Source organism: Tenrec ecaudatus, chromosome 6 (genome assembly GCF_050624435.1).
Source record: "Tenrec ecaudatus isolate mTenEca1 chromosome 6, mTenEca1.hap1, whole genome shotgun sequence".
Classification (NCBI taxonomy): Eukaryota; Metazoa; Chordata; class Mammalia; order Afrosoricida; family Tenrecidae; genus Tenrec; species Tenrec ecaudatus.
The window spans coordinates 10732072-10744587 of NC_134535.1; the positions used below are offsets into that span (position 1 = coordinate 10732072).

Here is a 12516-nt window from a genome sequence, read left to right on the forward strand (position 1 = left end):
ACATCCTCTGAAGTGAGTAGTGTTATCATCTCCACTTATCAAAAAGATGAAGCTCAAAAACATGATGTGATTTGCTTTTCCATGGCAGAGCTGGGGATAAGACCAACGATTTCTCACTCCCACTGTGTATACTTGGAGGGTAAAATCCTGCTTTTGTGATTCAGGCTGAACCGGAAAACAGACAAGGTTGCCTTCTTGCAGTGTCCACTTCAAAACAAAAACCACACAGAAATTCAATTTTCTTCCAGAGAAACTAATGTAATCTCTACGGTTGTTAATGCCCATCTTCTAGAGAAAATGTATAGTCTAAGAGAAACACGTCAATTTCCCTAGAAGGGTCTTCAATTCTTCAGTTTCACAAACAATTTGTTAAAGATGAAACCCACAGGGAATACCAAAAATAGACTTTGGAGACAGTGTGGCATCCCATCAAACTCAACTGGAAAACACTTGTAAAGACCAACAAACAGACCTTGAACTATTTATAGGCTTTTCCATTTTTGTCAGGGGCTTTCTTTTTGTTAGTGTTATTTTTGTCATTTGTTCCTGTTATTGTTTTGTTGGTTTTGACTTCCTTTGTTGTTGTATTTAGCTGGTTTTTGTACTTATTAATGTTTCTGCATGTCTATCTAGATAAGATAGGCGGGATAAATAATTCAGAGATGAAAAGGGACCAATGGGTCCAGGGGGAATACAGGAAAAGGGGATGTGGGAGAAAGGAAGTGGGGGAAGGGGGCGGGAGGAACCAGCCAGGGGACAAGGGAACAACAAGTGAACTAAAATAAATGGAAGGAAAGTCATAGGATGCCTAGTGGGACTTAATCAAGGGCAATGTAGCGGGAAGGAATTACTAAACTTGAACGAAGGCTGAACATGGTGGTGGGACAAGAGGAAAGTAAAAGAAAATAAAGGAAAGAACCAGGACGCAAAGGACATTTATAGAGGCCTAACAACAGGCATGTACATATGTAAATATATGTAATGAGGGGAAAAGAACTATGTACTCATATCTACATGTTAAGAATCAAGGTTGCAGATGGACATTGTGCCTCGACTCAAGTACTCCCTTAATACAAGAACACTTTGTTCTAATGATCCACCATTCTGTGATGCTCACCTTTCTGACATGATCACTGAAGACAAAATGGATGCATAAGCAAATGTGGTGAAGAAAGCTGATGGTGTCCAGCTATCAAAAGATATAGCATCTGGGGTCTTAAAGGCTTGAAGATAAACAAGCATCCATATAGCTGAGAGGCAACAAAGCCCACATGGAAGAAGCACACCAGCCTATGTGATCATGAGGTTTTGATGGGATCAGTTATCAGGTTCTAAGACCAAGAACAAAACCATAACCAAGGTGAAGGAGGAGTGGCGGCATGGAGTGGAGACCCAATGCCCATCTGTAGACAATTGGATATTCCCTCACAGAGGGGTCATAGGGAAGAGATGAGCCAGTCAGGGTGCAGTATAGCACTGATGAAACACACAATTTTCCTCTAGTTCTTTGGTGTTTCCTTCCCCCCACTATCAAAACCTCAATTCTACCTTACAAATTGGATTAGACCAGAGCATGCACACAGCTACAAATAAGAGCCTGCAACACAGGAAATCCAGAATAAACCTTTCAGGGCCAACAATGATAGAGATACCAGGAGGATTAGGGGAAGGTGGGAGGAGAAAGGGAGAATCAATCACAAGGATCAAACTAGAAACCCCTCCCAGGGGGACAAATAACAGAAAAGTGGGTGAGGGGTGACGGAGGACAATATAAGATATGGAAATAAAAATCTATAACTTATCAAGGGTTTGTGAGGGAGGGTGGGCATGAGAGGGAGGAGGAAGAAATGGGGAGCTGATGTCAGGGGCTCAAGTGGGAAGAGAATGCTTTGAAAATGATGATGGCAGCATTTGTGCAAATGTGCTTGACACACTGGATGAATGTATGTATTGTGATAAAAGATGTAAGAGCCCCAAATAAAAATATATTGAAAAACAAAATAAACCAAAAAAGCCTGGCTCGGCCTCAGCCAAGTTTCAACTAGTGAATCTGTAAATTTCCAAAAGGAACATCAAACCTCACTGTTAAGTTGTTCCCTCCATAAAAATCAGGTGGGGGAAACATCAAATATAGTCTCACATCATAAATACCTAATACAGCTATACAATTTGGCTTGTAAATGATCCTGATATACCAACCAGCAATACTCTGAGCACAAAGCTAACAGTATAATTAAAATAACCACAAAAATACATGACTATTTTAATGATTATTCTTCTCCTATACAGATATCAAAACAATAGCTGTGTACTTCCCACCCATGTATCACCACCACCACCTACACACACACACACACACCTTAAAATAAAACAAAGTAGAAATGGGGCCATTTCTCTAACCTTGATCTTCTATTCTTTGCCTTAAATAGAGTACACACGTGCAGTCCAGTTCCTAGGTTGTTAAATTCTTGTTTTTCTAGAACAAGTCACCACTCGTCTTTCAGTGTGTTGTATGGTGGTCGCTTGTGTGTTGCTGTGATGCTACCTCTATTTCAAATGCCAGCCGGGGAACTGATAGTTAACAGGTTTTAGGGGAGTTTCCAGACGAAGAACAGAGTATGAAGTAGGAATTGGCTGTCCAATTCAGAGGGATGAGCCACTGTGCTCAACAAGCTTCTGGGTGATGTCACTGTTACTGCTGGCAGGCCACATTTTGAGTAGCAAGAGTTGAAGGAATGCTTCCAGCTAGGAATAACTTCAATCACTCAGATGTTCATGCGCAAAATATACAATACCCCCACCCACCCCACTCCCGAGCTTTTCAAAGGGAAAGAGTATTCCGAGCCCAAGCAAGGTATCCATCTCCCCTTTCAGTGACTTTTACCATTTGGTTGAAAATCCAGAGGAAGACCTTAATAAAGAGCAACTGGCCAGAATGGCTTTGTGTTGACAGTTAACTGGGGCTGAACTGATTGGAGCTTACATGGACACAAGATCCTCCAAAAGGCAGATCCTCCAGCCTTTTGTAATCAAAGAGCCAATTTAAAACAAATACTTAAAAAAAAAAAGTTGAAGACTCATGAATAAGTGACACTTAACAAATCTTTATAAGTAAACCATCTGGGATTAATAATTTTCATTTCCCACCACTAAATAAATAGCTTGTGTACTAAAGAAGATAATTCTCCTGAAGCATGACAGAGCAAGTCCAACAAACAGTGAATTGTGTTAGTGAGAAAACTACCAATATTCCGTAGTTTATGAGCAAGACTAAATCTTCTTAAATTTGTCCAGAAGCTGGGGAAGGGCTCCAGGAAAGAAAACAGTTGGTAAATGGAAAAAAGAAATCATACATAAGAGCTCTAGGCCACCCGCCTTAAGAAAACCAATAACCCCCACAATGTTGTTTAGTTTTTTAATCATGTCTTTAGAGACCTTGAGTCCAGCTTCCCCCACAAATATCCAACCAACTATCATAAAAATGAAACTGGCAACAGGTCCAGTTTGCTCCACTCCATATCTACCCTTGGATGCTTCTCAAGCCAGGGGAGGTAAAATTCATGCTGGAAGGAGCAAGAGTAAAAGGGGGAACTGGTTCTTTTCACTCAGCTATCTTTCAGAAGGACAGCTCGAGCATCTTTCCACAGGGTTCCAGTCAGGCGTCTCAGTGCTTGCCTGCCTTCTTCAGCCCCATCATGGTGAATGTAGCAGCCGTCAGCTTCTCATACACAAGGAACATGAGCGCAGCAGTGAGGACCGTCTGCAGCAGTTTGGCTTCCAGGCCTTTGTAGAGTCCCATGATTCCAAAGCGCCTACAAGGAAAGGTTGGAGAAAATGAAAGCTTTCCTTTAAAAAAGTCAACTCTTGTAGCAGAGAAAGATGCTACTTTGTAAAAGTTTATCCTGAGGATTAGAACAAGAATGGTGGTTTTTTTGGCTTCAGCAGACTCCCCCCGGCCCCCCGCCCCATTTTACACAATCCAATATATCCATTCACACACAATTCCGTTGTTTGATCCCATTAAGTGAGGTTATACAGCCATCAATGCTTTCAGCTACCCATTCCACCCCCTTATCCCCTCCTTCTCTTCCCATACCCTCAAAGACCCATTATTCCTGTTACTGTTTCCAATGGGTTATCTATCTTGACTTTCATGTACCCAACGATCTTAAACATACAAATGAACAGATGTAAATCTAACATGATTAATGAAGTAAAACAAATAAAAGTCATAATAGTAAGGGGAAGAAATATTAAAGAACTAGATGATAGTTTTGTGGTACATCAGTAAAATATTACATGCTGGATTTTCATCCCTTCTGTGTGTCCCTTCGGAGAGGACTGTCCAAGTATCTTACAGGTGGGCATGGACCTCCACTACATCCATGCCCCTTCACATCTATTTGGTTGCTTGTTTTTGAACTTCTGATACCTCTTCTCTTTGACACCTCATGACCACACAGGTTGGTGTGCTTGTTCCACGTGGGCTTTGTTGCTTTAACTTCAAGCCCTTAAGACCCTAGACACTATCTTTTAATAGACAGGCACCATTAGCTTTCTTTTAAAAAAAACAAACATTTTATTAGGGGCTCATACGACTCTCATCACAATCCATACATATACGTACATCAATTGTATAAAGCACATCCGTACATTCTTTGCCCTAATCACTCTCAAAGCATTTGCTCTCCACTTAAGCCCTTTGCATCAGGTCCTCTTTTTTCCCCCTCCCTCCCCACTCCCCCCTCCCTCATGAGCCCTTGATAATCCACAGATTGTTATTTTGTCATATCTTGCCCTATCCGGAGTCTCCCTCCCCCCCCTTCTCTGCCGTCCATCTCCCTGGGAGGAGGTCACATGTGGATCCTTGTAATCAGTTCCCCCTTTCCAACCCACTCACCCTCCACTCTCCCAGCATCGCCCCTCACACCCCTGGTCCTGAAGGTATCATCCACCCTGGATTCCCTGTGCCTCCAGCTCCCATGTGCACCAGTGTACAACCTCTGCCCCAGCCAGTCCTGCAAGGTAGAATTCGGATCATGGTAGTTGGGGGGAGGAGGCATCCAGGATCTGGGGGAAAGCTGTGTTCTTCATCGGTACTACCTCGCACCCTGACTGACCCATCTCCTCTCCTAAACCCCTCTGTGAGGGGATCTCGAGTGGCACCATTAGCTTTCTTCACCACATTTGCTTATGACACGATCGGGTCGTGTCAAGAAGGTGAGTATCATACAATGCCACATTATTAGAAGAAACAATTCTTGTACTGAGGAAAGATTTTAGTAGAGGTTCAAAGTCCATCTGTTTCCTTGTTGCATTTGTGTATATATACATATATATATATATATATATATATATATATAATTTACATATACTTTCGTCTTCTTTCCTTTTTTCCCTTCTACCCCACTATTATGCTTACCCATTGTTCACCTCTCAGTAATTCTTCTAAGATACACTTTGATTGATCAGACATAACCAGAAAAGCTACACCCTCTTCACCATCAATTTTAGAACACTTGCTGTTCCCCTATACCTGTCATTGTTGGCTACCCGATAACCTCCTCCCCTTCTCTCCCCTCTCATGCCACCAAGAACCACTGGTCCAGTCACTGTCTCCATAAGATTGCCTATCCTGCCTATCTTGTACAGATAAAACCCCAAACACACACAGAGTCACAGTCTAACAGGAATCCTGACATAAAGCAGATGATTATCTCTGTTAAAAAGAGAGAAGAACAGAGAGAACAACATGGCTGGCCCCACTATGAGACATGATGCCCCTCAGTGACTAAGGGCGATACAGGGGACAGCACCGGAGACACAGTGTGGGAATTGCACCTGACCTGATCCCACCACACCGAGGCAAATCACTGGGGGAGTGCAGCGGAACAGCAAGGGAATGGAGTGGCAAGGTCCCCAGGGAATGCTGAAAGTGGACTTCGGGGCCAGGGCGTGGTGCCCCAACAGACTGGACTGGAAAACGCTCCTAAGGGCCAGCAAACGATCCCTGAATTAACTACAAGCTTTTCTCTTGTGAACTGTTTTATTCTGTTCTTTGTCAGTGGTTTGTTTTTGTTGTTTTGTTGTCTGGTTGTATACTGTTGCTTTGTTTTCCTCTGTCTAGTTTTCGTGCATGTTAGTGACTCCACAGGTCTGTCTGAATAGGACAGGCTGGATGAACTATCTGGAGGAAAAACAACGGGACCGACAGTTCTGGGGGGACTTGGGGTGGGGGGGTAGGGGGGGGTAAGGAAGTGGTGTTAACAAACCCAGGGACAAGGGAAAAACATGGGACCCCAAATGGTAGAGAAGGGGGAGTGGCAGGCCTGGTGGGAAATGATCAAGGGTAAGGTTGCTTAGAGAAGAGGTATACTCTAGCCCAGGTGGCGATGAAGCATGGTAGTAGGGCAGGAGGAAAGTCAAGGGAGATGGAGGAAAGAGCTAGGAGTCAAAGGGCATTCATGGAGGTCTAGACAAAGACATGTACATGCAAATATATATAGGAGGATGGGGAAATAGATCTATGTGTCTATATTTATCGGTCAAGTATTAAGGTGGCGGAAGGACCTTGGGCCTCTACTCAAACACTCCCTCAATGCATGAATACCTTCTTTTATTAAATTGGAACTCTATGATGCTCACTCTCCCGACACAACGGCTGGAGCCAAAGTGTGTGAACAAGTAAATGTGGTGAAGAAAGCTGATGGTGCCCGGCTATCAAAAGAGATAGTGACTGGGGTCTTAAAGGCTTGAAGATAAACAAGCAGCCATCTAGCTCAGAAGCAACAAAGTCCACATGGAAGAACACACCAGCCTGAGTGAGCGAGTGGTCCCAAAGGGATCAGTTACCAGGCATCAAAGAACAAAAAATCATATCATTGACTGCACACCTCCATGATAGGATCGCTGAAGACAAATGGGTGCATAAGCAAATGTGGTGAAGAAAGCTGATGGTGCCCGGCTATCAAAAGAGATAGTGTCTGGGGTCTTAAAGGCTTGAAGGTGAACAAGCGGCCATCTAGCTCAGAAGCAAATAAGCCCACATGGAAGAAGCACACCGGCCAGTGCGATCACGAGGTGCCCAAGGGACCAGGTATAAGGCATCATGCAAAAAAAAAAAGATATAAGTGTGTGTATGTATGTGTATATATGTGTATATGTATATATGTATGTATATATATGTATATATATATCATATTAAATGAAGGGGGAAGTGCAGAGTGGAGACCCAAGGCCCAAGTGTCGACCAATGGAGATCCCTCATAGAGGGGTTTAGGAGAGGAGATGGGTTAATTAGGGTGTGAGGTAGTATCGATGAAGAACACAGCTTTCCCCCGGATCCTGGATGCTTCCTCCCCCCAACTACCATGATCCGAATTCTACCTTGCAGGGCTGGATAGGACAGAGGCTGTACACTGGTGCATATGAGGGTTGGAGGTACAGGGAATCCAGGGTGGATGATACCTTCAGGACCAAGGGTGTGAGGGACGATGCTGGGAGAGTGGAGGGTGAGTGGGTTGGAAAGGGGGAACTGATTACAAGGATCCACATGTGACCTCTTCCCTGGGAGAGGGACAGCAGAGAAGGGGGGAAGGGAGACTCCGGATAGGGCAAGATATGACAAAACAACGATGTATAAATTACCAAGGGCATATGAGGGAGGGGGGAAGGGGGAGGGAGGAGGGGAAAAAAAAGAGGACCTGATGCAAGGGGCTTAAATGGAGAGCAAATGCCTTGAGAATGATTGGGGCAGGGAATGTATGGATGTGCTTTATACAATTGATGTATGTATATGTATGGATTGTGGTAAGAGTTGTATGAGTCCCTAATAAAATGTAAAAGAAGAAAAGAGAAAAAAAAAATTAAAGTATCTTTTATCTAGGCACAGAAGTAACAGCAGCTTTTGTCTCCATGTAGACCCTTGCCTGATTTGACTTCTCAAGGTGCCAGCTTCTTGGAGTGAGGTAGAGAAATGACAATAGTGCCTGTCTTACAGGGAGAAAGGACTAAGTGCGGGTATCCACATAAAGTACCTCGTTCAGTGTCTGGCACACAGCAAGCACCTACGTGAACTGCTCCTCCCATCATCAACAGCACCATCGTGAAGGTCCCTGATGTTACTCTTCCTACAATCCTACCCCTCCTGCGATGAGTACTACTTTCCAACACCTGCTTATCAACGACAGAGGTCATAGGATATGCCACCGAAGGAAACACTACCCAGGCAGAACGATCTATATTATATTACAGGCGGGCTCCCTTTCCAAAGGAGCTCTCTGTATTTGTAACTAACAAAGAATAAGGACCCAAACTTTTCCCTAATTTCCCCCAATGTTGTCATCCTGTACTTAGCTCCTAAAAGGAGAGAGGCCGAGGTTTTCTAAACTGCCATAGTTACGGGAGGAGGGCAAGGAGAGCAAGTCTAGCCACTCCGTGGCATAGACGGCTGTGGAATGTGGAGAACTAGAGAGCTCACCTTACTCGCTGGTGCAGAAGATAGAGAACATTCCGGAGACTGCCCAGTGTTCTGTTTTCTGGGTTTAATCTATGACGCCCAAACTGACAAGAGGATAAAAAGAGAAAAGAGTGGCTGTGTTATTGCTTTGCCTCCATTTCTGTGAGGGAGGGAACTGTTAGACCGACGGCCTTACAACCCACAATACAGAAAATGTCCAATGAGACCACAGACTTCATTCGCCCTGTTAGTTAAACATGCACAATTTTCAGAGAGTTATAAAGGAAATTCTACTTCAAGAAACCAAAACATGAAAAAAAACATGATGATTTAGATATTGATATAAGGCTTAATTCTACTTCTTTATAAAATTCTGATGAGCACTAATCATAACCTTGCATTTCAAACTCTTGTTTATATTATTAAATATGTATTTTTGAATGCGGTTTAAAACAATATCCAGTTAGAATACTTTTACATAAATTGTTTTTGAGCTGAAGCACTTTCTTTACCTTCCCCAACTGACGCAGCACTGTGTTGCTGTGGTCAAGCAGCTTCCCTGGCCCGGCCTACACTACACGCGCTGTAATTTCTCTTCTCAAACAGCTCTTCAATCTGTCCATGGGCCTTCTCGTGTCAATGTGCCCTAATCGAAGCCACCATCACCTTGCACCTACATTACTGCATGTGGCTTCTGACTGCACTGACCTCTCAGCCCCTTGACCAATTCAGAAAAGCCACAGTGATCCTTGTGAACTGTGAAATGGATCATCTTACTCCCCTGCTTAAAGTTCTTCAAAGGCACCCACTGCATTAAAAATAAAATCTAGAATCCTCTCCTACAGCCTCCATGCTGGCCTACCCAACCTCATGCTAAGCTGCTCTCCAGCAGCTGCAGTCTCCTCTCAGTCCCTCAGAGCCACAAGGCTCTCAGCCTATGCTGTTCTCACTATCTAGAACAGTTCCTCCTCTACTCCTTGCATGGATGGATCCTTTTCTGGCTTTAAATATGCCTTTCAGAGAAACCTATTCCCGGTCACCCAACTAAGAAGAGATCACCCTGCCTGCTCCACTAAATGAGAGTGTCATTCATGTCTTCCTTTCTCAACCTGTAATTACAGATTTATTTTACCTGTTTACCTGTTCTTCTCCAATAGCTCCATGAGGGGGCGGCTTGTGACTGTTCGCTCACTACTATGTACCAGAGCTGTTTCTGCTGCTAGGTGTCTCTGAGTCAGTCCGACTCACAGTAGCACTACGTACAACAGAATGAAACACTGCCCAGTCCTGCGCCATCCTCACAAGTGTTGTTAAGACTGAGCTCACTGTTGCAGCCAATGTGTCAATCCAGCTAATGGAGGGTGTTGTGCTCTTACATTGCCCCTCTAATCAAATGTGATGAACTTCTCCAGGGACGGGCCTTTTCTGGTAACATGGCCAGAGTACATGAGACAAAGTCCAGCCATCCTCACTTCTAAGGAGCATTCTAGAGGTACTTTTTCCAAGAAAGGTTTGTTCTTCTGGAAGGCCACAGTACTTTCAATATTCTTTGCCAACACCTAAGTTAAATGTATCAACTGTTCTTTAGTCTTCCTTATTCACTATGCAACTTTCACACGCATTCTCCAAAAATCAAGCTCACTACCATCAAGTGGATGCTGACTCACTGTGACCCTGTAGGGCAGGGCAGAAGTTGCTCCTATGAGTTTAAGACTGTAAAACTCTTCACAGGAGTAGAAAGCCCATCTTTCTCCCTCTGAGTGGCTGGTGATTTCGAGCTGCTGACCTTTCAGCCACTGGGGCTCCTCCACATGCATTCTAGCTGAATGGAAATACCTTGGTTTGGGTCAGGTGCACCTTAGTCCTCCAAGTGACATCCTTGCTCTTCAACACCTTACCAAAGATCTTGTGTAGCATATTTGCCCAATGCAATACATCCTTTGATTTCCTTACTGCTATTTCCAGAGGCACTGACTGAAATCCAAGTACAATTAAATCCCTGACAATCTCCATCGTTTCTGCATTTATCATGATGTTGTCCACTGGTCTCGTTGAGAGGATTTTGGTGTTCTTTACATTGGATTCCTGTCTTTTGTTTTCAATCGCTTATTGGGGGCTCGTACACCTCTCATCACAGTCCACACACACATCACCGTGTAAAGCACATCTGCACACTCATTGCCCGAGGTGCTATCTATGCTGAAAGCCTGAGTCTTTGATTTTCAGCAGCTAGGGCTTCAAGCTGCCCTTGCTCTCAACAAACAAGGCTGTCATCTGGTAATAAACCTTTCTCTAATCCTGATACAGAATTCTTCGCACAGTCCAGCTTCTCAGATTATTTGCTCAGCATATAGATTGAGTAAATGTGGTGGGAAGATACATAGGCCTTCCCTGATTAGAAGCCACGCAGTATTCCCTGTTGTGTCTGAGCCTCTTGTTTCATCTACAGTTTCCGTCTGAGCATAATGAGTGTCCGGGCATTCCCATTCTTCTCAATGCCATCCATAGTTCATTTGATTCCCACAGTGGACCATCAGCAATACAACTGAATGCTTGCCCAGTCCATAAAACACAAGTACACATATTTTGTGTGTGTTCTGCCTTCCATCAAGATCTATTTGACATCAGCAATGATATCCCTCATGCTGCTGAGATCCTCTTCTGAATCTGGATGTCAGAAGAGATTATGAAACTTGCTCTTGAATGTAAAGCAGCCAAAGCAAATGGAAGAAATGATTACGTTAAAGAGCTGAACAAAAGATTTCAAAAAGGGCAGCTCAAAAAGACAAAGTGACGTGTTCAATGTACTGTGCAGAAACCTGGAGTTAGAGCACCAGAAGCGAAGAACAAACTTAGCATTTCTCAACCTGAAAGAACGGAATAAAGACTTAACTCTCGAGTTGCAATATCAAAGGATTCTACAGTTAAAATACTCGATGACTCAGGAAGCACCGAAAGAAAATTGAAATAATACGTACTGCATACCAAGAATAATTGATTCACATTCAACCATTTCAGAAAGTCACACGTAATTAAGATCTAATGGTACTGAAGGAGGAAGTCCAAGCTGCATTGAAGGTACTGGTTAAAAAACAAAACAAAACAAGACTCTAGGAATTGGTGGAACACCAACCAAAATGTTTCAACAAACCACTGCAGCGCTAGAAGCACTCATTTGTCTAACCCAATTTGTAGGACAGCTATCCCAGGCCAAATGAGTAAAAGAGATCCATTTCAAAGAAAGGTGATCCAACAGAATGTGAAAATTATCAAACAATGGCCATTATTATAGCCAAATAAAATTGTGATAAAGGTAATTTAAAAATAGTTGTAGCAGCAATCAAAATGACACGGGGAAATTCAAGCCAAAGAGGATGTGGAACAAAAAGTATGACTAGTGATGTCAAATGGATCTTAGCTGAACAATGGACAAGAGCAGAAAGATGTTTATTGTGTTTAATGGACCATGCAAAGGCATTTGATCAGATGTATCAAAACCAATTAGGAATGACATTGTAAGAATTGGGTTTCCATAATGCTTAATTGTATTCACAGGGAACCTGTACAAAGACCGAAGCAGTTACTTAAACAGAAAATGAGGATACTGAGTGGTTTAAAATCAGGACAGGTGTGCATCAGGATTGTATCCTTTCACCATAATCACTCAATCTCTAACAGCATCAGGACTCATTAACAACCTGCAATGTGCAGATGATATAACCTTGCTTGCAAAAAGGGAATATTAAAGCACTTACCGATAAAATCAAAGGCAATAGCCTTCAGTCACTCTAAGTTATATTTCAGAAAGAAAATGAAAATCGTCACAACTAGACCCATAATCAACATCACAATAAAAAGAGGAAACATTAAAGTTATCAATGATTTTATTTTACTTGGATTTTGCAAATCTGCTGCAAAAGGTCTCATTTAAAGGGTTAAAAAGAAGTCACTTTGAAGATGAAGGCCCAGCTGAACCAAACTAGGGTGTTTTCATCGCCTCACATAAATGTGAGAGCCACACAGGGAATAAGAAAGGCCACAGCGACACCGGGAGGGAA

General features: G+C 43.1%; 1 protein-coding gene across 4 annotated transcripts in view; it reads right to left on the reverse strand.

The window, feature by feature from the left end:
• SLC25A17 (solute carrier family 25 member 17) overlaps positions 1 to 12516 on the reverse strand; it is a 74933-nt gene that overhangs the window by 22774 nt on the left and 39643 nt on the right. The window contains exons 8-9 of one of the 4 annotated variants that reach the window (XM_075553618.1): positions 8480 to 8562; positions 3676 to 3812 (exon numbers count right to left, since the gene is read on the reverse strand). In XM_075553618.1, the coding sequence (XP_075409733.1) occupies positions 3676 to 3812; positions 8480 to 8562 (220 nt within the window). Of the gene's footprint in view, positions 1 to 3401; positions 3813 to 8479; positions 8563 to 12516 lie in introns of those variants that run through there. The other 3 variants (XM_075553619.1, XM_075553621.1, XM_075553620.1) reach the window with 3 other exon arrangements.